The sequence below is a fragment of the Anser anser genome (genome assembly GCF_964211835.1).
Source record: "Anser anser genome assembly, chromosome: 5".
NCBI classification, from domain to species: domain Eukaryota; kingdom Metazoa; phylum Chordata; class Aves; order Anseriformes; family Anatidae; genus Anser; species Anser anser.
In genome coordinates, this window is record NC_139725.1 from 55,237,752 (window position 1) to 55,263,743 (window position 25,992).

At 45.1% G+C, this 25,992-nt stretch overlaps 2 protein-coding genes across 17 annotated transcripts in view; one reads left to right on the forward strand and one right to left on the reverse strand.

The window, feature by feature from the left end:
• LOC310901091 (uncharacterized protein) overlaps positions 1-15,543 on the reverse strand; it is a 247,086-nt gene extending 231,543 nt beyond the window's left edge. For 3 of the 5 annotated variants that reach the window (XM_083840147.1, XM_083840146.1, XM_083840150.1), the window contains exons 1-2: positions 15,167-15,542; positions 11,514-11,613 (exon numbers count right to left, since the gene is read on the reverse strand). The gene's annotated coding sequence lies outside the window, so the exon portion shown is untranslated. Of the gene's footprint in view, positions 1-11,513; positions 11,614-15,166 lie in introns of all 5 variants that reach the window. The other 2 variants (XM_083840149.1, XM_083840148.1) reach the window with 1 other exon arrangement.
• LOC310901090 (uncharacterized protein) overlaps positions 15,463-25,992 on the forward strand; it is a gene marked incomplete at its 5' end in the record, with an annotated part of 65,354 nt that continues 54,824 nt past the window's right edge. For 11 of the 12 annotated variants that reach the window (XR_014585585.1, XR_014585586.1, XR_014585587.1 and 8 more), the window contains 2 exons: positions 15,463-15,636; positions 25,131-25,210. Coding sequence is in view for 7 of the 12 variants with exons in the window: in XM_083840142.1 (XP_083696268.1) it covers positions 15,463-15,636; positions 25,131-25,210 (254 nt within the window). Of the gene's footprint in view, positions 15,637-22,094; positions 25,012-25,130; positions 25,211-25,992 lie in introns of those variants that run through there. The other variant, XR_014585589.1, reaches the window with a different exon arrangement.

Sequence of the window (25,992 nt, forward strand, 5' to 3'; positions counted from 1 at the left end):
ATGTGTGAAACCCTTGGTGTGGCTAGAAAAAGCTGTGGATCAGCTCAAGCAGCAGATCCTGCAGGGTGCTGAGCCACTACAGATCTTCTGCAATCACTGGCGGGGTGCATTCTTCCTGCTCTTACCCACATGTGTACATTGCAGCATTTAGTCATGTAAATAAGGAAAGAAACAGTGGTGAGGATGCATGGTTTTGTTTTTGTTTCAAAGACTGTCTGTGCCGGCAGACTTGCCAAAGCCAGACGCTGTAACTCTGCATAGTGTTACTCGGCAAGATGGGCCAGAATCTTCCAGACGCTGGGTGTGGTGGGTGCGAGGCTGCTTCATTAGCTGTTTGAAGCTGCGTGGGTAGTTTCCATTGTGGTCTAGCAGCCATGCAGGACGCACCCAAAGAAGCTGGGTAAACTGCATACAGGAATTAGCCCACACTAAATTCCTCGCTGTCACAGCTGGATTGCTACCCATACCCAAGCTAACTAGCTAAAAGCAAGGTATGTCTGATGCTGGAGGAGGTGGGAAATGGCTCCTATGAAATAAAAGTGAGCTTAGGATGGAACAGGGAGGCAGATCTGCCCAGATGAGTGTCCCAAAGTGGGAAAACACCAAGCTTCCATGTTTTGAGCCATAAGCTGCAAGTTCTGGAAACTCTGGCCTTAAAAGGAACGACTCCCCACTACGGGTACAGAAAACATGGAAATCCCAGTAATTTCCATCAGTTCCAGACTTTCCAATCACCTACCAGCTGACCAAGAGCTTGGAAGCTCTGTGATGGACTTCCAGGCAGTCCATAGAGCAGGGCTACGGGAAAAAAATAATAAAAAATCCCATATATCCCCACAACTGTGCTAAGAAAGGGGTAGTCAGTTACCTGTCAAATGCCATTTTCATTGAGAAGCTGCAGAAACCAGGGAAGACATTTTATTTCAGAATACAAAGTTCGTTGTTTCCCGAATGAAATTATCTCAAAATTTCTGGTTGGCAGGATTTTCTATTTTTTTCCCCATCAGTTGGGACCAAAAGCCCAAAAAAAATAAATTAAAGAAAACAAGATTTCCTGTGAACCAAAAATTCTCTTCTTCAGCCAGGTTAAACTGGTAAAAAGTGGAAGGGAGAAAAGGAGAGAGAAACGTTGTTAACCAACATAAATCTTGTGACCTTTATATTGACAGACTTGTTTTCATGTAATCAAAGATGTTAATACCAGAAGGAAGAACAACAATTTTTTTAACTAAACCTTTCTATGAGTTCATATCAAATTACCAAGTCTTAACAAGTTACCACAATTCAGCTGGACCAAGTGGTCTTCATACATCCTCAGCTCTTAACTAGCTCAAGAAAATGAGGCTTAACATAATCATTTTTGTTACTGACTAAATTAAGGTTCTTTGCCTTTCATATGTCACAGCCTGAGAGTATACAGTTACCACATTTCAGCTGACACATAGACACCTCGTTCATCTGCAGGAATTTGAATATATATCTTAAAAAAAAAAAAAAAAAAAAACAGGCAATAACTGATTTTCAGCACCATTAGTTTGCTGCCCTACTGCTGTGCCATTAGGAGCACTACATGAGACCAAGGGTCACAATTCTCTTACACAACAAGCAGGAGCAACAGCTGCTACTCTACTAGTTACTAATTAACTTAACTAATTAACTAATAATTAATTAACCACTAGTACTATTTACCCAGGTGTTTCATACTGAGCTTAGGCCTGAGTCATATGAGAAATCTCTCCCAGCCACCAAACATGCTACAGATCACTTTATCTGAGGGTATCACCTCTTTTTAACGTAAGGACATTCAGTTGTGCTCAGTTTACTGATACAAAAGTGAATCATGTCAACTAGTCTTCAGTTATATAGGAAATCTGTGGTGCAACAAGGTCTCGTCTACAGCAGATCCTACATTCTTTCTTACATACACCTGCCTCCTCAACAAGTTGTCCTTTGGGACTACTGTCTGTCTCAGCTGTTAGGAGTATTAGCTTACAATGGTCAAGAATAACAAGACAGCTCCTATTGCTAACAAATGGAGCTTTGCAACTAATTTTAACAAATGCAGGAACTGACCTGTTACCCTTAGAAATTTGAAGAAACCACAACTCTTCTCATATATTGTAAATAGAGCAGTGGGTGAGTTAGTAGCAAATGAGAGGAGCTATGTATGTATGTACTTGTAAAAACATAGATATTTACACTACATACATTGTCAAAACAACAGACGTCTTATTTCTGTAGCCATGCAACAACCTACAGACCCATGAAACATCTACATCTAACTTCTGCTTCTCATTTCTTTTCTCAAACTCTCCATTAATTTATCTCTCCATCTGTAACATTTCAAGTCTGCCACAGATTTCAAGCTGCTGCCATTTAAAAGGAACAAACATCCTATATCTACAGAAACAATTCTTTTACCCTAAAACAGGAACTGGGGGGGAAAGGTACATGTTTCAACACTGAGGTCAATGTATAAGAGTGCTAGTTGTCCCTCCTACATGACTGTCAAATTTAAGGATCAAATATCCCATGATTTGCCATGATTAAGGACATGCTCTTTTCCCAGCATTTGCTGCTAGTTCTGGCAAGTCATGAGACAGCAAACTCTAATTCCATAACGTGACTGGTAGAATTGTTGTTTTAAAAGGTTTAAAATGTTTTAGCACCAAATACTAAGTCACTCAGAGATTGGAATATGTATGGGATCAATTTCTCACCACATTTCATCAGTCTTTTTAAATTGTGAAAACCAATGGGGTTACTCTGGCATAAAACCAGTGTAACGGAATGGAGACTCATGCCTGTGGTCACTAACGTGACCTAGTTGTATATACAGAAGGATATGGGAAAAAAGTTTTAAGAAAGGGTGTTAAAGCCCAAACATGTTCTAAAATGACTTTCCAGTGTGACACTAAGTAAAATCAACATTTGGTTTTTGATAAACACTTGGTAGAGTTGTTGGTCTATGAGTCCCATTTTTCACTCATCATTGGGACTATAGAATTTATATCCAAGTCAATAACAGAACGTTGCACCATCTTGTCACCAAACTGTGCTTTTGCTTACAGCAGGCCAAAGTGTTTGTGTGGCACAGAGCAGCCACGTGCCATCCAAAGTTACAGATGGAAGCAGATTCCAGCAAAAAGTCTGACATCACTCCTGCTGTTAGGCTGTGCTGTCTCCATTTCAATTCTCTCTCAGACAGTTTCTTACTGAATCCAAGACTATCTTTCGAGTTTTGCCCTTGGTTTATGTTCTCATAATAATTACACACAGTAAATGTCAAAGAAGATTCATGAAGGCCATGAGAAGATAGGCCAAGGAGTACAGAAGAAATTCCTGTGCTAGACAAAGCTACGAGACACAACTCATGGAAGGGCTGTAGTCTGGAGAAAAAATGGCTTGGCAAGTAGAAATGAAGGCCATAAAGCCACAGCCTTCACTGAGAAAAGCCATTTAAGTCAACCAAACATGAGAAGGTCCATACTGCTGTTTGCTCCTTTGGGTTTGTTTGTCTCAGTTTAGAATCAGATCTGTCTTTGAACTCTTTCTGCCAAACTCTTGACAAGTCTCATTTTGAAAACTGACAACAACGAGGAAGCTTTTAACTGTTTTTATATTAATCTACTTCAAACTCATTTTTATCTAGCTAGAGGCAGGGTTTAATCAATTACAGGTTCCTTCTCTGAAGCAGGCCTCAGCTCAACTTAACCACAGTTTACACTGTGGCCTACATTACTAAATTCCAATGGCATTTAACTTTTCAAGGTCTTTCTTTAGAGTGGTAACACTGAGCTTTACATGATACACAGACAAGGGTTTAGGAAATGCCAGCTGGTTACTCCTGAAGGGATTCACTGATGGACTCCACCACCACTAATTGAAAACTGAAGAATGCACTTAGCGATGTCAGACGTTAGGATTTCTCACTATCCATCACACACATGCACACACACACACAAAACCCTTTCATGCTTACTGGGAAGCTCCTGGAAGAGCTCGATTTTACATTCCCCATAAACCCCCAAATTCCCTTGGATTTCACTGGCAGTTTGGAGTTGCACAAGTATAATTCCTTCTCCAACTAGTATCGTCTGCCAGAGCCACAAAAGGCATGACTCTCCTGCAACTGCTAGCCAGAAGATTTAGCCTTTTTGAGCTCAAATTGTCAAGCAATCCTCCTGCTCTGGTAGTTCCAGGTTCAATTCCTGGTAATGATTAGGACAACCATTACTTCATGAAGAACACAGAATCCATCTCCAAGTACTTCAAAAATTCTTAAAACAGCAGAACACCTTTACTTCGATTGTGATAGGCATAAACATATAGCTACATAGTATCTCAAGATATGGTGAGGGAGAAAAAAAAGCACTGAGAATTAATTTGTAATAGGAGATGCAGATTAATAATAAATGGTTACATAACACAAAATGGCACATAATATTAGGAATCATTAACTGCAATAAAAAACAGATGTCACTGTGTCTATAACAACCTTGCAAAATTCTACTTGTCTGTTACCTCTGGGATTTTTTTTTACACAAATACTTAATATACATGTTAAAACTTGCAATTTCCATGGCAAAAGACTAGTCAAGGATATTTTATTTCTGAGCTTATAAGGCTTAATTTTCTAAGGTTACCTAAGATAGAACACATGAGAAGTAGAAGCAGCTGACTCAAAGGATCCCACAATATTATCTGTGATCTGTGTATGTGTTTGCAGCTTGTGTTTAGGAGTAAAAAACACATTCAGAGAGAGAATGACATCTTTTAAAGGATTTAAACAAAGACAAAAAAAAAGAAAAAAGAAAAAAAAAAGATACCTTACAGGCAAAAAGATATACAGCAATAATTATCTAACAACCTCCCTGCAAGGATTTCTCTCTGCCACCTTTAAAACATAACTTACAAATAATAATAATCCAACAGGTCACTCCTAAACATGTTCTGGTTAATAGGAAACAAATGCTAATAGGGAAAAAAAAGTAAAATAAAAACTGGCTATTTCCCTGTACCACCACAGTTTTATTTACTGCCTTGTCTCTCAATTTAGAATTTTCTTGTATTCTATTACTAAAAAAATCTTGCCTATACTTCAAGTATAATATTAACCAAATATACCTGGATCAATGCATTCACTTGAGTAATGTCACAATATGAACACACATTCTTTTCTACACTGTAGCCTAACATAGAAAGTGCTTAAAATCCAAACTCTGGGGAAAAAGTAAAGAAAGAAAGAAAGAAAAGGAAAAAAAAAAAAAAAGTATTTTCAAATCCCATCAAACATCTAGGGAACTTCAGCTCTCACCTAAATAAAATACTTAAAATAATCTGAAGTGTGCAGCCTAAAAACCCCCAATCCTAACACTGTAAAATATAGAGGATTTCCTTCCTTATGGATATAATGAAGGTCACTCCACATGTTAACTTGGACTCACACTATCAATTCCTTTTTCCTACCTCCACAAAATGCATTCAAAATGGTATTAAGAGCCTAACATCATGTTGTAGGTCCAAGCATCCCCCTCCATTCCTGTTGTGACAAACTTCTACAGACAGATAAATTAACAGATCTCAGCATGTAAACTGGTACAATCTTTGTTGTCAGGAGCACTAAAAGTCTACACATTCACTTTTTTAATCAAGCTTAAAATGATAATCTATAGCAACAGGATGACTTGACTTCTGTCTGCATGGAGAAGAAAGTGCGAGATGTTGCAGAAGAAATAACATTTACTGATGATATACAAATTTTAAGAGAGACAAGTGTGAACAAACAAAAGCTGCTTCATCAAATTCCATAATAGGAATATGCAAAAGAAATGCCAACAAGCATTAGATTAATAACATGCAGTTACTGTCAGGTAGTTAACCCCTTCAAAAGCAGTGATGGTGAAAACCATGACACTGGATTTCCTTGTTTTGCTGCACAGTACATTCTGTTTGGTCTATCATGGGAAAATCCCCTTTGCTTTACTCAACTTCAAAGTTTATTTTGATGCAGAATTCCCCTCAGATACAGCTATGTGACCACATAAACTAAGCTCCAGTGTGGTAATGCACATACATACCACTCTTCCTCCTAGAGTGTCTTTTGCAATATATGCTATTCCCGTGCCAAAAGCTCTTTCACCAGTAGACTGTTTATTGAGAAATTAGGTAAACTGGCCAACCATGCATATCAATTGATGGTAAAACACTGATAAAAGCTGACTAGAAGAACAGATAAGCTGGGGTTTTTACAAAGAGAGAGCAAGCTTGATGGAGGGAAGAACAGGAAAAAAGTGCTTCCTGTAAAGTAGATTGATTTGATATAGTGTATATGTAGGTCATGTATTTACATGTCACCATGAAAATCATAGGATCCATCAAGAAATAGTATCCATGTATGAGTAAGGCATTACATTACATTACAACAATTTTGTACAGGACTCTGCTGAGAAGACTGGCAAGGAGAAGTTTTACCTGAGACCCCCTTCCAGAGCCACCACGTAGATTGAAACATGCTCCCTGGCAGAGGCTAGACACTTACAAAGTTAGATGACAGTTAAGCATGGCTTTGTGGAGCCTAGCAAGGCCCACACAGGGCAGTGGCATGCTTACATCCCTTTGCAGACCTAGCTGCTAGAATTTTACTCAAGTTTACACAGGCCATCTGTGTAACAGCCCAAGCGACAACTCTGGTGCACCACCGCCCACCACACCAGTGACTGAACAGCAATGCCGTCTCTCTCTTTTCAACCTCCTCCTGCTACAGCTCTCTCCACTATAAGCCATCGATTAGGAAACAAAAATCTGGGTAACACCATTTCTCATGGACGGCAGAATTAAATATTCTGGGCACCAAGCGGTAAGGGAGTGGGGATGTGAGAGGCAAGAGGAGCAAATCTGTTACTGGTTAGAGAGCTTCTGCCTCAAGTACATTTTGAAAGCTTGCATACTGCACAGTTCCTTAGCTACTCTGCACTGTGCTTCTGTACACTGCACTGTATAATCTCTCAATGCAGTAGGTGGGCTGGCTATTTTTAAAGCACTTTAGATGGGTTTAGGCTGATTATCATGCCTCTTTTTTTTTCCTCCTTTTCCTCCTTTTTGCAAAAGAGGCTGAGTTTTGACTCAGAAATAAATACTTCTGGCAAAAGAAAACAAACTCAGGCTTTATAGAAAATATACACTGAACATAAAATTAAGTCTAAGTACTACACAAATCATTCTGATAAGTGGTTAATAAGTTAATAAAGATATTATTCATCAAACCACTGGAGTTGCATATTACAGTGATTTATAATTCTCTGGAATGTTTTTTACTGGTGTATTTATAACCACTTATACCACATGGTCCTCACATGTGTAACAAACTCTGCAAGAGCCATTTGTTACTTAGGAAAACCACATAAATGAAATCTTAACATAAAGTGAGTGATGCATTTTATCATCCATACATGAACTAAAGTTTTTACCAGACCATTCTCTAAATAGCTGTTAACATATTAAGCCAGTGGCAGCCATCCATGCATACTAAATAAACAAAAAAGTAAAGGCTTGCAATAGAAAACTCTTCCATTAGTCTCAAAAGCTGAACCTAGTGAACTGCTGAGCACTGATACCTGCTGCTGAATCCATTCTCAGGCTGAAGAGTTTGAAGCTAAGCCTGAGAAAGTGTTTGGATAACAAAGCACATTGCAGTTGGACTTGATGATTTTTGCAGGTCCCTTCCAATTGAACTATTCTATTCTATTCTATTCTATTCTATTCTATTCTATTCTATTCTATTCTATTCTATTCTATTCTATTCTATTCTATTCTATTCTATTCTATTCCATTCTATTCCATTCTATTCCATTCTATTCCATTCTATTCTATTCCATTCTATTCTATTCCATTCTATTCATAGCAATATAGTATATCCTGAGTTGGAAGTGACCCACAAGGATTATTGAGTCCAACTCCTGGCTCTGCACAGGACCACCCAAAAATCAGACCACGTGTCTGAGAGCGGTGTCCAAACGCTTCTTGAACTCTGTCAGGCTCAGTGCTGTGACCACTTCGCTGGGGAGCCTGTCCCAGTGCCCGACCACCCACTGGGTGCAGAACCTTTCCCTAACCCCCCGCCTGACCCTCCCCTGTCCCAGCTCCATGCCGTTCCCTCGGGTCCTGTCGCTGTCCCCAGAGAGCAGAGCTCAGCGCCTGCCCCTCCGCTCCCCTCGTGAGGGAGCTGCAGGCCGCCATGAGGCCTCCCCTCAGCCTGCTCTGCTCTGGGCTGAACAAACCAAGGGACCTCAGCTGCTCCTCGTACATCCTCCCCTCCAGACCCCTCACTATCTTTGTAGCCCTCCTTTGGACACTCTCTAATAGTTTTATGTCCTTCTTATATTGTGGTACCCCAGACTGCCCACAGTACTGGAGGTGAGGCCTCACCAGCTCAGAGCAGGCCGATCCCTCCCCTCGCCCGGCCAGCAGTGCCGTGCCTGATGCACCCCAGGGTACAGTTGGCCCTTCTGGCTGCCAGGGCACGCTGCTGGCTCACGTTCAACTTGCTGTCGACCAGAACCCCCAGATCTCTTTTCATGGGGCTGCTCTCCAGCCTCTCATCCCCCAGTCTATACCTACAGCCAGGGTTGTCCCATCCCAGGTTCAGAATTCAGCACTTGCTCTTGTTCAACCTAATATTCTTGGTAATTGCCCAGCCCTCTAATTTGTCAAGATCTCTCTGCAATGCCTCTCTACCTCGAGGAAGCCAATAACCCCTCCTAATTTAGTGTCATCTGCAATCTTACTTAGTATGCATTTGAGTCCTGTGTTCAAGTAATTTATAAAAACATTGAAGAGAACTGGCCCTAAAATGGAGCCCTGCAGAACCCCACTAATAACTGGCCACCAGCCTGATGTAATCCCATTTACTATATATAACTCTTTGAGCACAACTGGTCAGCCAATTGTTCACCCATCACATTATGTTTTTGTCTAGATGTGAGCTGAACGTTTTTTCCAGAAGGATACTGTGAGAGATGGTATCCAAAAATTTGCTAAAATCCAAAAAGACCACATCCACTGGCTTCCCTTGGCCAGCTAGTCATAAAGCCTTGGTAACCTTGTCATAAAATGAAATTAAGTCAGTTAAGTAAGACTTTCCCCATGTGAACCCATGTTGGCTGTGACCAATAACTGCATTGTCTTTCAAGTGTTTTTCAATAACTCCCAGGATAACCTTCTCCATAATTTTACCAGGCACTGAAGTAGGACTGACTGACCTGTAATTGCCAGGGTCTTCTTTCTTATCCTTCTTGAAAATTGGAACAACATTTGCCAGCTTCCAGTCGACTGAGACCTCTCCAGATTCCCAAGACCATTGAAAAATAATTGAGAGAGGTCTTGCAGTAACATCAGCCTGCCACAGAATGAATACCACCAGGCCCTATACACTTACATGCATCCAGGTGGAGTAGCAAATCCCGAAGAAGTTCAGAGTCGGCTGGGAATTTATCACTCCCCTAGTGATGGCCCTCCAACTCAGGGCTCCAGGGGTCCCAGAGCCTATCATCAGTGTTAAAGAATGAAGCAAAGAAGGCATTAAACATCTCTGCTTTATCTACATCCCTATTTGTGAGGTGACCACACTCATCAAGTAATGGATCAATGTTATTTCTGGTCTTTTTGCTGTTAACATTCTTTAAAAAGCCCTTTTTGGTGTCAGCTTCAACTTCTGAGTTTTGGCTGTGTGATTTTTTTCCCTACAATAACGTATAGCATCTCTGTAGTCTTCCTATATTGCCTGACCTTGCTTCTACTCTATTTGATTCAATTCTATTTGATTCTATATATTGGAAGTGTCTCATCAATTCTTCCTGGCAGAGATACAAGGAGGATGTTGTTTGCAAAACCCACGTCCTTTGTCGTGTAGCTGGCAGTAATGCTACTGTCTCCTTAGACTCTACCCAAGTAGCTAAGGAAGACCTCGCCACCTGTCCCTAAGTCAGGCACTTAGTATTCAGTCTGCACAGACTGAGCTTCTGCAAGAGAAGGGTTATGAACTCTTGCACTTCCACAACTCAACTTCAAACGGACTTTTAGTGCCAGGAGTCTTACACAAAAGCTTGTTTACAGAAAAGGAAAAAAGTGCAGTTGCTCCTGTGTCAAAATTTAACTGAACTCTACATATTTCCCCAAGGTCCTACAACTCACATCCAAATATAGACTTAGACACATAGGAATCAGGCAATTTTAATACAAAGCAAATTTCTAGAAGAGCGTTGTTTGATCTTTATTGACTGGTTAGAAACACAAACTAAATGGCCAACTTATCCTGGAAAGCATCAGACCCTTTATCACAGCTGACTGTGATCTGATTAGTACTCAGCACTGCATGCGCCCTCTGGGTCTGAAGTTGAGGCTTGACCCAACAGACTTGCTGTTCCTGTATATTGATCTGGATTCCTGCCTTCCTCCTCGTCTTCTCCTTCTCATCTTCTGAGACCAAACTGTAGCTATATTAACATCTTTTCTCAGTTTCAGCTAGATGGATTGACTTTGAACTGGAACAGAGCAGAAGAGACTTGCTTGCACAGCAAGCCCTAACCTTTACCTGTAAGGCAACAATTAACAGCAACTTCTGTTATCACCTCTTTGCCCTGAATAAAGATCCCTAGACAAATACACCCTTGTACACTAGCTCTCCCCAGGCTCCAGGAACCCTTTAAGGCTGCAGAATTATCAGTAAGGAAACCCACAGCCCAAAGTCTGACATGAATTGTGTGGACTCACAGTAAGTGACAGTACAATTGAAATTTAAGCAAAATGCAGCTATATACACCTTCTCCATTCTGTTTCCAGATCAGATAACAATTTGCTTGCAATTTTCTACACTTTTTTTTTTAACCCCTTTCTGATACTCTTTTTATCTGACTTGCTTATACTCCCAACAGATAAATCTGGACCAGGACAATTTTTTATTTTGCATGCTACATCAGCAGCTTAGTGCATTGGAGAGCTTCTTTTTACTGCAAGTTTGCTCATGTACTTGTAGTCCTGTGGCATCACGGGACACCACTCTAGAACATCTGGTATATGGAGGCAATTTTTCTCCTTGTCTAACACTGCAGGGCATTATATAAAGCATCCCACTTGTAATGTGAGTAGTCCAGCACTGCTTCTCCTCTATAAACCTGATGCACACTTAAGACCTAAAGCTGCTGCAAACTTTTGCTGATCAACAGGCCTAGAACCATAAGGGATCATGCATAGTAAAACTCTGGTCTTTCCCTCTTTGCATCACAAATACACCCTATGTGTTTGTACAGTGCTTGGAACATTTTGATATAATTCCGCAACATTTTGCAAAGTTTTCAAGTTCTCCAGGACCAGAGAAGGTCTCTGGGAAAAAAAAAAAAAAAAGAGCAGGAACACAGAAAAATTACTAGCAGTAGTCTGTGAACTTCATGAACCTATTACAGAAACCCAAGATGCAAAATGTAATATTGAGCTAAATTCCAGCACCCATTACTCACCCTGCTTTTGCAACATGAGTAAGTCATGCATGGAATAAGATACTGGCCTGTATGAGACATCCGGTATAACCTGGCCCATGCTGCAGGAAGGATTTTCTGTCTGAAAAGCAAAGAATAAATGAGTGAAAAAGAAAGCACAAAAAGAAGTCAGTATAGAAGCTCTAGGTCAACATATTGTGCGAAAGATGACATACAAGTTCAAGTTACATGCATACACCCTGAACTGTGATATCATGATTCCCAGAGTAGAAACGCATACATGCTCTTGTCAGGCATTTGCTTGGGGGTAGGTGATTTTGCTGGATATTAAATACATTCTTTGGGGGGTCAGATATTTTGTTTTCTTTGCTATTTTTAAACTTACAGGGATTTCTTTCCAGCTTTGTCCTAGCTCCAGCTTAGTTTTGTCCAGGATAAGCATACCCTACCCAATGCATGAAGGAAGACAAAATGTCTATAGTGGGCTAACGTAATCTCTCTGTGGTGACCAGAACTCGATACTTATAGAAAAAAAAATGTAAAAATACATTGTCTGGAGCAATCCCTAACTTGTATGGTCTTATAATTTTCATCAATTAGAGGGTTTGGGACTTCATATACGGCAGCCAGCATCCAGACAACCATACCCTATATCCATACATGAATATCCTCAATGATTTTTTCTGATCCTATGGAAATGGAACTCTGCAGTTTACTCATTCTTGTGGACTTAATTCTGAATTTGAGCATTTTAATCAGTACCCGCTTATTTTTTGTGTTGTCAGAAACACCGATTAACTGTACTTTGATTCTTTTTACAGAGCTAATATGCTGTGCTTCCCCTAGCACACTGTTTGATTTCTGACATGCTATGTCCAGTCATACAACCATAAAATTTTATTTCACATCCAATCAGTAATCACAGGCTCCACAATAAAAACAAAACAGCTACCATTATATCACATCTGTTTTCTCACTTCAAACAAGTGCTTAAGGGCAACTCTGGAACTGTTCACATTTCTCAAAATACCTCTTCCAACTTGTCACTCTGCAGTGCCAATGGCCATATAATGCAAATTAACTCATAAGTTTTTAGATGTAAGCCTAAAAGCAAATGCCAGCCTGATTTTCCACAGCTCAGAGTATACACATTCACAAATGGTTATAATATTTATAATACTTTGTTAAATGTCAAGTCTAAAAAGAGGGTTAATGTTGCGTTAAGAAGATCAGCTGAACAAGGTAGTCACTGTAGCAGTTTTAGCCTTATTTTCAAGTGTTATTGAACAACATGTGATTTGTTTGTAAGCAGAAAAGAGCTTGTATATAACTCAGGAAACGTGATTTTCAAGAAATTTCAGCAAATTTGTATCAAAACCCTTAGGGTCCTTTCAGGTTTCGTTGACAATTTTTCAAGAATCTGTGTAGTTTCTGCAGCTGCATATCACAGGATTTCCAGAACTGGTTGACTCAGACACACCCGAGTATTCTTGTAGGGTTCTGTTATTTACATAATGCTCTGCTAAAATGACAGTTATGATTTGGCTTCAATTGTTACTTACTTTGTTTTAACTATCTTCACATGCTTTAGTTATTATCTCAGAGTTGATATTGTTGAGCTTCCTAGCAATGTGAAGAAACTTAAGATTTGATCCTTCAAACAATTCATGCCCCCAACCCAAAGATTCCCATTGACCTCAGTGCATTTCAGACTAAATGTAAGGAACTCTACCAAGAGCAACAGGAAGTCCAAGCCTGGACTAGATGGATAATGTGGTCTGTCTATATCCTTGCAATTTCCTGCAATAACACTACATTCACTCTGGGTGAAATTCTGACCTCACTAACATCACTGACTGACCAGCTGCAGAAGATTTCACCTAAGGTTTCACTGATTCATATGCCTTACAAGTTAATCTCACTTGTGCTGTTATTCCTAATTTGAGAGAAAACTGGCTATAAAACTTTCAGAACATTAGAAATAATTACCCAAAGAAAGATGCAATAGCTCAAAAATACTGAATATATAAACTCAAAAGTTTACATGGTCGCTTCCAACTTTTCTTATATCAGATGCATTTTTTTAATGCTTGCTGCATAAAGTTAAATTACTAACAGGGCATTTGTCTTTTTCATTTCTTTTCTTTCCTTCTTTTTTCCTTGAAATTCGCAGCTGCAAATCAATGCAAACTCATTCAGCAATTACCCAGGAGAAAACTTCTATTTTGTAAAGTGAACATTGTGCTTTTGGGACCTCTCTGAAAACTTCTAACAATGTTCCACCCTTGGGCCTTTCCATCCTCCAATCCCTAGCTTGAAAGCCTGCATTCTCACTAACTGTCCCTTTTTAAATATGCTTTTGTAAAACTGTGTCGAAGTGCAAAATGCTCAAGAACTCTGCTTTATTATTTTAAACAGCAAAGGTAGCTCTCCTGCCTTGATCCTGGCATCATATAGGTTTATTGTTTTTTTAAAAATTTTGGCCAAAAATAGCAATAAATTAGACCAATTCCCAGCTTCCTATGTTATAGTCAACAAACTGATTACATTATTACTGGATAACATCACCTCTTTGGAATTAGGCTGCTAGCTGAGGTCTTATTATAGTAGTGAATTCACACCGCCACAGTTAGCAATGTCAGCATTTCTATTATAATAGCCTCTTCCTACTCCTACTCTTTTTTTCTCAAAGGACTGAAATTTGGACTTAAAATGAACTTCAAGACAAAGCACTGACAAGATGATCCCTGTCCACAAGTCCACAGCTTATCATTTTAGCACTTTTCTGACAAGTAGCTTCAGAGTATTTTTAAGTACAGGCCCAGTCATGCATTCTTTCTACATCCAAAATTCGTTTGTGTATCCAGAGAACATGGCACTCATTTCCAGTAACCTTCATGGCTTGAGTTTCTTAATAAACATGCTTTTAATATTCTCTTAATTTCAGGAAGGCACGGCTTTTGGAGCTTTGAGAGCTGTGCGTACAACTGGTACAAGTGTGGACAGGAAGGTGTATTTTGCCACAGCTTCCCTTCAAAAATATGTTTCAGAACAAAGATGCCATGCACAAAGCATGCTTCTCAAAGGTGGTGCAGTGGACATGAAACGTGACCACACAGATCTCTGAAGAGAAGCGGGAAAACACGCTCCCCGTGAGGACATCTGCAGCATGTTCTAGCCGGGACGTGCCATGGGGACTCCATGGAAACCACATGCAGCTACAACTCGGCAGCCTGTTTGCTAAGCACGGCAGATCATCGAATGCGCCTCACGCCGAGGCTCACCATCTTCCCTGACGACGACCCCAGAGCTCTTTCCAGGTCCCCACGCTTCCTCCCCCACCCACTTTGCGCTTCCCTGTGCCCAAATGAACTCCGAGGACACCGCCTGGGGCACGGAGGCCGAGATGGGGACCCTGTCTGGAGACCATCCCCACAAAGCAGCAGCCGGAAGGAGCTTTAGATGCCACCCCTGTTTTGTTATCCCCCTGAAATGGGGGGATATCGCCCCAAAGGACGGCACAGAGGACCGGGAGGCTGTTTTCATCCATCCTCGGGCCCACCCGAGCGAACCAGCCGCTGTCACCCGGAGCAGCCCCTCAGAGACGGCCCCAGGGGCACGGCCCCCCCCCCACCCGGGCCCTCACAAAATGGCCACCCGCCGCGGTCACTTACGTTGAGGCGGGCGCCTCCGGGAGCGCTGCCGGCCGCCGGCCGGACCCCCGGGGTGCCGGCGGGGCTCTCCCCCGGCTCGGAAGGGCCGCGGTGGGGGACAGGGAGGTGTGGGGGCAGGATGATGTGACCGGGGGAAGGCGGCGGGGAGCGGCCGCGACGTGCCCAGCTCTCTGATCCGCTAATCAGCGGCTGCCGCGGGCCGCCCTGAGTCACCCCCCGGCCGTGGCGGCAGCATCAGCCTCGCCGCGGCGTTGGCAGCCAGACGAGCCGCGGCTCGGAGCCGCCGCTGTCCTCGCATGAACCCGGCGGGGCTGCCAGCGCCAGCCGAGAGAAGCGAGAGAGGCGAGAGCCGGGTCCCTGCCGGCGCGGCGGCGTGCGACAGCCCCGCTGCGGGGCTGGCGGCGGCGGGGCGGGGGGCGGGAGACGGGGCTGGGGTGGGGGGAGAGACCCTCGACGGCCGGGCCGGCAAGGTAAGAGTGGTAGGGAAGGTGACAAAAAGGGGCACGGGGCGGCGGGGAAGGGGCCGCTGCGGCAGGGAGGAGGGAGAGGGGGGAGAGCCCCTCGGTGCTGGGGGGGTCTGGGGGGGGTCTCTTCTGACAGCGGGGATGCTCATCGGTGCGAATGGCAAACATCACCCCCACCCCCAAGCCCTGTTGTGTTTAAAAAAAAAAAAAAATAGCCAGCAGCCTCTGCCCGGCCGTGCAAAGACCCTGCTCCTCTTGGGCGAAAGGTGTGGCGTTGCCCAACAGCCTTATCTCCCCCATCCTGCGGGGAGCGGCTGCTGGCAGCTGCTGGCCATGTCTCGAAAGCCGCGGGCAGGGTCACGGCCGCCTCGGCTCCCCGCGGCGCCCAGCGCCGCTGCCGTGCTCCCACCGGCGCGTCCCGAGGTGCTGCAACCCGGGGGGGGGGAGAGGGCGAAGTGGGGGGGGGACACGACACGACATCGTCTCCCCCAGCCTCTCCCTCCAGCCCCACCTGTCAGCTTTGGGCTTGTTTTATTTCTTTGCCGTTCGCCCTCCCCATCCCCGACAGCTGGAGAGGGCGAGTCTCTAAGGACGGGGCAGGTTGCCCATGCTAAAGCAGGGGGTGTAGGCGAGCGGAAAATCTGAGCCCCCCCCCCCCCGGGAAGTCACCTTCCGCCCCGTGGCCCTGTCCCGGGTGGCCCCAGCGCCTCGCTTCTCCCAGGGGCTTTCGGCGGAGCCCCCCGGTCACGGCCACCAGGCTGGCGTCCGCCGGGGGCCGCGCTGCCCAGGGAGGCCGGTGGGGAGAGGGCGCCGGGACCCCCCCACGAGGAGAGATGGAGCCGGGGAAGCGCTCGTCATCGCGGAGAGGCAATCTGGGGAAGGACAGCCAAGTGGTTTCTCCCTCGGGGAGGTTGGAGGGGAAGGGGGGGGGGGAGAGACAGAGCCCCTCTTTGCCCCGGGAAGGGGAGTCCTCCCCGCTCGGGCAGAGCAGGTCGTGGCGGTGTAGCAGGTGCCTCCGGGCCCCTTCGCTTCTTCCCCGCTCCGTTCCTGAGAACAGCGCCCGAGAAAGCCCTTAACAGCCTTAACAGCCGTAATAATTAAAAACAACAACAACAACAACAAAAACCCCCTTCTGCCTGGCCTTAATGATCCTTTACACACATTCCCCGCCCGCTCCCTCCCCCGTCCCCCCAGTGAAGGGCAGTGATTATTCGCACTCCTCTGCTTGCCGAGAGCGCAGCCTGATGAAAGGACTTTATCCTCGAGTGACTCCATCGCTCGCTCCTCCTCCTCCCTCCTCCTCCTCCTCTCCCCAGCCCGCCGGCCGCCTCGCTTCGCTCTCAGCCCTAATTGGGCTCTTGCTAATATGATTAAAGCCCAGTTAAATGTTTCTTGATAAATCTTGTCAAGAGAGGATCCCCCCCGTCCCCTCCCTCTCTCTGTTGGTTGTCAGAAGCCCGGTTACAGACAGGACATGCCCGGCTCCTGCTGTTCATACTCTGGTGGGAAGTTGGCATTTCACAATTGTTCCTTTAACACGGTTGTTTTGGAGCCGCTCCTGGGGATTGTTTCTCTTCAGGCCGGGCTCGCTGATAAGAACCGCCCGTGGCTTTTATGTAACACGTTAGGATTTGGTCCCGGTCCCAAAATCGCGCTGTTTCTTTAGCCTTTTATTCCATTTTCCCCACCCCCCGGCCGTCGGTGAGCTGCTAGGAGCCTGTTCCCGGAAAGGCTGCTGCAGCTCCATGCCCGATCGCCCGGGGCAAAGCCCGGCGGGTCCCGGTGGAGCTGCCCCCCGGAGCTGCGCCCCGCTCCCCCTGCTCCCCCCGCTGCTCCGGGAGCCCGCGGGAGATGCTCTCCCGTTGCATCCCCTCCTTGCGAGGCTCCCCGGCCCCCCGCAAGTTTTGCGGCAGCGCTCCGCAATTGCTGGGAGCGCTTCCTCTCACCTGAACCTTAACCTGCAGCTGTTTGCTCGCGGTTTCAATGTAATGGGGCTCGGGGGTTCAACCCCAGCCCGGCCCCGTTGTCAGCCGGGGAATCGGCTTCAATTCGAAGGAACTGGGGACCAGCAGCCTGGCCCCCTGCGGCCGGCCGCGGGCTGGAAGAGCCGGTGCGGCTCTCCCCGCCGTTTCGGGGCTGCTCGGTGGTGGTGCTGCTGGCTCGCTCGGTTTGGGGTTTTCTGCTTCCTTTTGGGGGTGCCGAGCTTCGAGGGCGTTTGGTCGGCTTTGCTTCAGCGTCACTGGGCCAGGGGGTCTGGGGGTGATTTAGATGTTTAGGGGTCGCCACGGGCTGGCAGCTCTTCGATGCGGGGCTGGAGGCGGCGTTTCCCGATAGCCCACCGGGCCCCAGGCTCCAGCCCGCACCTCTCCGGTGCAAGCGGCGCCCCGCGGGGGGCACGGAGCTGCCGCCGCCCCGCGTCTCCCCGAGGGATGCGCACCGCCTGCACCCGTGGGAACCCAGGGCACGGGCCGCCGGGGGACACGGACCCACTGCCTCCGTCCCCCACCTCGGGGAGGGGAAAGAGCCCTCGCATCCCTCCCGCTCGCCCCCGTTTCGGCCCCACGGAGTGCTCCTTTTCGTGCCCGGGGCTCGCCGGGGGCAGGAGGCGGGCGGCAGCGCTCTGCTTCGCCACCGCCGCCCGCCCTCGGTGCCGCCGGTGCGGGGCAAAAGGAGAGAAGGCGGCGGGAGGAGGTGAAAAGCAAACAAACGAAAAAATCGACCCCGGCCCCCGGGAGCGCTGCTCCAGCAAAGATTTCTGTTCCCTGGGAGGAGGGAAAGCCGAGCCAAGGGGCAGAACGGGGATCTGCCACCCCGCCGAGCCGTGCTGCGGCCCCGCCGCTCCGCCGCTGCCTCCCGGGGGAGCGGGCAGAGCCCCGGCGGGGCGGGCGGGCACCGGCGGCCCGGGGGGTTCCTCCGCCCCGGTTCTCCCCGGCGGGGCTTCGGCCCCCCTCGGCCGAGGTCTCAGCAGTGGTCTGAGGATGGTTCCCCCTTCCCCTCCCCTTCCCTCCCTCCCTCTCGTGTTCCCCCCCCGGCCCCCGGGGGGGGGTCTGGGTTTGCGCAAAACCACAAGAGCTGCGGCCCCTTCGCCCCGGGGCTGTTGATTTACCCGAGGAGAGTCCCAAATAAGAAGCTGTTTGTGCTCGAGCTGGAACGCTGGAGGCTTTCTAAGAATGGCGCTTTTCTTACTCCTTTTTTTTTTTTTAATTTTATTTTATTTTTATTGGTACATCGAACCAGCCTACAGCATTGCTGGCGTCTTTCCACCAGGTGCCTGGGGCTGAGAGGAAAATGCAGATGAATCTTAAAATTATGAGACAATTTCCCTCCCCTCCTCCTAGATAAAATAATGTTGAGAGACATTTGGTAAAAACTGACGAAGAAGGGATTCAGGCTGGAAATAGATATCAGCTTCACCTCATCAGAGTGGTGGGGACCCTGAAAGGCCTTCCACAGGCAGGAAGCAACCAAAGCAGCTGGGAGATGGAGTTTGACTGGTTTGTGAACCAGCTTCTGAGATGGGGTTACCACCCACAGCAAGGGACTTGACCCCGTGATCTAAAACGTCCCTCCTCAACCCTTTTCCTACAAAATAACTTGCACTTCTACACACCAAAAGAATCTCAAAGTACATTGCACACACTGAGCTGTTATGCTTCACACACTCTTGTAGGGACGGCTCCGCATCCCCATTCTACGGTAGAATTACCTGGCTTGGTCCAGGTGTCACTCTTGGAGCTGGGGGCACGCACTCGGTCAGACAGCCAGAGCTCACATCACCACCCAGCACTGCTCTGCTCACTGAGGTCCTGAGCGAGGCTGATGCTGTTAGAAACTGTGAGAAGGGTACCTGGCAGTACAAGAGGCTGCTTTGCAAGATCCAGGAAATACCAATTCTGGATGTTGTTTTAAAGCTAAGTATACAGTATCAGGAAACATACCTGGAACTGAAGGGTTTAGTTTTTGGACTCTCTCTGTTTGACTATTATAATTACTTAACTAAACTCCATTTAGTCTTGATAAGTAGCCCCTGTTCCTTTTAGAGAAATCTAGCTGAATTTACTGAAGGGTTTCCTGCTCACCTGATTTACAAAAGCAATCGTTTTCTTTCTGAATAAATGGAGAGCACTGGCTGATACTCATGCCTTCGATGTAGACAGAAAAACCCAGACTCGAATCTACTTGCTTTTCTTATGCAAATCTGCTCACAAGATTAGAAGGGAAAGCAAACAGCAGTTCCAACCTTAAGATCTTTCTTCTTTTTAGAGGCAGCCTGTTGTATAAATCTGAAACAGAAACTGTTTTCATTTGAAGATCAAATAGAAGTTATCTGGTGAAGCTGACAAACAGGGGCAGAATAATCTGTTTGCATTTTTGGGAAATGGATAGCTCTGGTTTTGTTTCAAGGCAAGTAACTTTTAAATAATATTTAACGAAATAATTGACCTTGATGTTTAAACTACAACTTCCTTCACGTCATTAAGCCCACTGTTTTTAAAAAAAAATGTTTAGTATCTGAACTCTGGCATTCATTCTGCTAATCTCATAATAACATTTGTTTCTTGTGGAATTTTGTTTGATGAACTCATCGGTGAAAGAGGAGAGAAAGAGTTCAGAACAACACAAGCTTCACAGCTCATTTATATTTTTCTCTCTCTGAAAAAAATAGCAAAAAGATACGCAGAATGACTTTTCAAGAATAATTTTTCAGATGGAGGGAACAAGGAGAAGCTTTGTACAGCTTTGTACAAGCCCTAGGAAAAACTGTGTTCTTTTAACATATAATCTGACTTTAAAAATGCATTGCAATCCTTGACTACAAATAATGATTTTGTGGAATTTGTCCTCATGATAATTAAGGTCTGAGTCTGCTTTTGAAATGTGAGAAAAATGGAAATAACTCCATAAAGTGTGTCTATCACATAAAGCTTTTAGGACAGCCTGATTCACACTATATCCTGCTCTTTGTTCAGCTGACAGATTTCCAACAGCAGAAAGAGGCACATTTCTGGGGGCTGCTATTATCTAAGCTAAATATGTACATTTTGGATCAGTTCTATTTTATTTGAACACTCACAACTTCTGCTTGGGGATCTTAAGCATGAAAGGATTGCAGAGATGTGCATTTTATTAGCTATCCATCAGTCTTTGTACATAGACAAAGGTAGCACATAAACACACACATTTACTAGGCTCTCTGCTCAGCAAGAGTTCAGAAAATTACATGCAATGTGATTTCAAATAAAAACAAACAAGCAACCAAACAGCAAACACATTACCATGCATGCAAGCAAGCAAGCAAACAAACAAACAAGGTGGGGGGAAATAAAATAATAAATGAACATGCAGAGTTTAGCCTAATTTTTGTTTGTCTGTAGATGAAAAACATTGTGGCAGCAGTGGATTCTTTTCTTTCTTTTTTTTTTTTTTTTTTAAGTTACGTGATCCTTGAATTACAAAACACTGGTATCTACCTAAATGCTGTTGTGTACCCTGCACGTCATGTACTCATACACAGATGAAAGCTCTTCCTTTATCCCTGCTAGCACATACTTTTTCTCTCCAATGGGCTCCTCCTTTCAGTACGTGGATGTATGAGGAATCAGGTTGCTTTACTCTCAACAAAGGACACATAGCTACCATTTCTAGTGATTAAAAATATTTGAACTCCCCCCCCCTCCCCCCCTCCACCCCCTCCCCCACCCCCCACCCCAGTGCACAAACAGCTAGCTCAATAATGATTGCAGGCCCAGGATCTAGAGAACATGATGGTGTTACACAACTGGAGATGTGACGTTTTCTGGCAATCCGAGCAGGGTCATGCTGAACATGGGACAATACAAATTACTTGTCAGGCATCATGTTGATACAGGTTGTCTCAAACTTCACATGAATGTCAAGCAGTGCAGGCAGGCATAAACAAAGTGGCAGAGTCATCTCCCACCTCAGCATTATCCTCTGTCTCTCACTCCCCTATTGCAGGACTGGCATCTCAGAGCGTCCCAGTGCAGCCCCTCGAGCTCCTGTCCAGCTCCTTGACCCCACATGCTAGGCACCATCTGACACAGGAGCAGCACTCACACCACAAGGGATGGTGTGTGCTTGCAGGAGATACAGCTATTGGGCAGGGTCTGTCACCCCCATACTACAATCCCATGTTGTGGCTCAACAGCAGCAAGTGAAGGGAGGAGGCATCCTTGCCCTGTGGGGCTATTGTGTAGTTCCCGTCCGAATGGGCTGCCTCCATGCCCATCAAGCTGTATTTTTACCACTTAATTTATGTGTTTATGCCACTACTGCTCTTCTCTTCAGTTTTACAGGGAACCTGGGAACGACAATTCCTGACCTGAGATACTACAACAGAGTAGCAACTGTCAGTCACCCTTAGATAATTGCAGAGTTTGCCGGTCTCTTTTTTCTTTTTCTTTCTTTCTTTTCTTCTTTCCTTCCTTCCTTCCTTTCTTTCTTTCTTTCTTTCTTTCTTTCTTTCTTTCTTTCTTTCTTTCTTTCTTTCTTTCTTTCTTTCTTTCTTTCTTTCTTTTCTTCTTTCCTTCCTTCCTTCCTTCCTTCCTTCCTTCCTTTCTTTCTTTCTTTCTTTCTTTCTTTCTTTCTTTCTTTCTTTCTTTCTTTCTTTCTTTCTTTCTTTCTTTCTTTCTTTCTTTCTTTTAACTATGAGTTATAAGAAAAACAGTACAGAGTGTCTTTCCAATGAATTGGGTATTGCTCCTGCTATAAGTCATATCAGACCTATGACCACTGTGTTGTGTGGCATGCAGCTGACACCCAGCTGCCCCATCTTTTCCTGACAGCCTGCAACATAGCAGCAGTGACAGGAGGCAGCATCTCAGTCATACTGGGTAGACGTGCTCGTAGCATCTTCTGCTATTCTGATGGTGATTTTTGAGGAACTCACCCAGCATATTGCCTCAAGCTGCATCTCCTCAGCACGGGCTTTAAGCAGAGAGCTGTGCAAAACCAGGCTTCTCTGTGAGAGTGAATCCACCGCTCTTCCCTGCTCCCCTGAGGATGATTTAACTTGCAACTGTGCTGCTCCTTGGGAAACTGTCTTTCTCCCACTATTCCTATAAACTCCCCTCATATGTTTAGGGACCTAGCACCAGTGACTGTGCTAAATTCATCAGTCTCTGGTTGTCTTGTTTTAGAATCTTCTGTCCTAAAAGTCTCTTCTCATTAGATACAGGGATCCGGTGTATCCTCTGCCAAACTGTTATGGAGCATTTGTACTCTGCAAAACAGCCAGTGAATATTTCACCCTGAATATCAGTGCCAAATTCAGTGGTTCTTGGGGAGATCATGACAGTCAACTTGTATTTCTCTTTGGGGTCTGTCTGTAGGTAATGTGTTATGCAAATGCCGCTGTCTACTGCTGCTTCCCTGAGGTTAAACAATATCTGCCTGGATATGTTCCCTTACCCTTTCCTCCAGACATACCTCTGGCTCCGTCACTCTGCCCTGGGGAAGCTGAGACCGTGTTCCAAGTGCCAGCAGTGTGAATACACATAGGATTAAGACTGTTAGCCACTGCAGCATGTCACTTCTGCCTGCAGCTTACTAAAGCAGAAAAGTCTTGTGGCTGACATGTCCTCCACTTCACTGGGTTACATGACACATGCCAGAAAATGTGTCAACCCACTCCCCATCTCCTCAGCATTATTAGCCCAGGGAAGGAAACACAGCCAAAGAACTTGCACACAACTTTGACAGGTTCTGCCTAATCCACCCACACAATGACATTTCTTATGCGAAGTGCCAGAGTGGTGCAGGGAGGCCACTGCCTGTATCAGCTGCTGGCAAGTCAAAGTTAGTTTCATGGTGGTTATGTTTAAGAGAGAGACTGACGTTACATTAAGAAGTCTTTGCCTCCTGCAGTGCAGCGCTCAGAGAATGACATCAAAAGCCTTCCTAATTCACCCCCCGGGTCATTTGATTAGAGGCATGGCACAGAGCTGCACTGCCCCAGGAGCCCGTGAGTCACAACGACATCCATGACTATCCCCTTATTCCATGGAAGGAAGTAATGTGCTTGGAGCATAAAACAACCAGGAGTAGATTACATCCTTCCTCGTGTCAGTTTAGCCCTGCCAGCTGCTGGGGGAGGCACCGGAGAGGCGAGTGCAGCCTCTCGTTTCCCAGCCTTGCTCCTCCCCACCCCGACCTCAGGGAAGCTGTTCCTCCCCACACTGGGATATGCCGTGTGGGCAAACCCCACAAGACAGGTTCGCTCAGCCAGGCGAGGAAGAGGATGCTCCAGCTCTCTTCTTCGATGTGGTAGAGAGTTATGTCACATACCAAAATGTCAGACTCCCTTCTGATTGGGCAGACGTACCTGATCACAGAAATACTGTGTTTTCTCCTCCCTTGGCATTTGTCCTTGCAACTAGTCTATCTGTTTCTGATTTATTTATTTTCAGGCCGTCTTCTGCACCCTTGCTCCCTTGCTTGGGCACATGGGACAAACCACAGACTTGCCCTTAAACTACACAGAGAAGAAAAATCAGAAACAGACTAACCACATGAATCAATAGCAAGGGACAGAAAACATATGATTGGATGCTGCAGTTCCCCTCAGAGATCCATCTGTCTTCAGATGTGATGTAACTGGGCTCACGTACCACATCTGCGAAGGGGGTAACACATCCCTTTTCATAACCTGACTTGCAGGGTAAAAGTGTGCTAGCTCAGAAAAGCCAAGGCATGTTTAAAAATAATTTCAAAACAAGACAAAAATGTCCAGTCTGTGTTCACAGAGCTAAAGCAATTGCTTCCTAGTCTGAAGTGACTCCTGTCAGTGTTATTGTTTCTTTCTGGAATTTCAGCTTGGATTTGGCAGAAGTTGAGAAGCGAAGGCACACAGAGAACTGCTTGTGGGAATCAAGTGTCTCTGTGTGCATGGGCCAGTCCCTTTGTGAACAAACACCTGTCACTGGGCTGCTGGGTTACATGGTGGTACAAGATGACAGTCAAAACTGACTGTGTGGGCTCACACCTATGACGCAAGGCAATTTTAGAATACAAACTACCGTTTTTCCTACAAATAAACACAACTGCATAACAAACCACACCTCATAGTGCCATTAAAATGCATGTATTATATTCTGTAACTCTTTCCTGTTTGTCTCCCAAAAGCATCATTGTTTGGGAGGGAGTATCCAGGACACTAATCAAAAATAGATGAGCAGTATAAGAAATGAGTGCCAAGCAGATGAGTATATATAGGTTCATGTCTTTCCAGAATGTAGGAACTTTGATAACATTGTGATTAGAGTCAATACACTTGGTACAGTATCACAGACAGTGTACACAGCTGCCCATCCTTTACTAACATCTTATTTTATACCCTGTGGTTCTGCAGCCCTTCATCAGGTGAATGATGCAAAGTTGTTGTTCATGTGATAGATCAGACAAGAGAAACCCTCCAGATAGACCTCTCTATTTGTTTCTGGCTAGGAAGATTAAATCTTTCCTTCTTTTGGAACCAACAGAAATACAGATGCAAAAGCAAGACACGGGTAAATGACAGAAGTGTTGTTCCTGCAAGCAGAGCATCCTGTCTCCAAGACAGGTGAGTACTTCCAAACTTTCAAAATACTTCATTGCCCTGCAGATAGATCATAGATCTAACCCCTCTCCTTCCTAGAAACTTTCCAGCGTTTTGAGATGTAATAGAAGCAAGGAGAAGTCAGTCTTGAAAAAGGAACTGAGACAAAGAGAGGAGGAAAAAAAAAGAAAAAGAGGATGCCCTAAGTTCCATAGTCAGCCTCCCAGACACTGCCCCAGAATTTTGCATATCTGCATGAAGACTTGGCCCATACGGGTTGATCATTAGCAAGAACTTGGTGCAGCTGTATAAACAGCAGATTTCTACACCTCCGGGCCTTCATTCATTTCCTCTAGTGAGGTTTTTAATTTGACTGGCAGCTGGCCTATCTGGGCAGCTGATAAGAGAAGAAAAAAATCACCCTCCAGTCTTTACATCTCCATTGCCTTTCCTCTGGTTCTCATCATAGAAGCGTACAAAGAATTCAAGAGCTCTCAATACATTTGTAGCCAAATATTTACCCTAACTGAGGTAGATTATATTTGCTTACTGTATCCATTGCCATGCTTGGCATGTATTCAAGACTGTCTAACTCCTTGGAGTACTATTGAATACTTTGGGAAAAAAAAAAAAAAAAAAAACTTTGTTTATAACAAACTGTTTGCCAATGCCTGCACATTCTATGTTGTCCAGGGTATACTTGCTCTCGAGCTCACATGCCTGGCGCTGAGGATAGCTCTTTGTCTAGCACTGCAAACCCTGCCTCAGGGACGGTCCTGGGATGCAGCCAGTTTACCTTAGTCCTT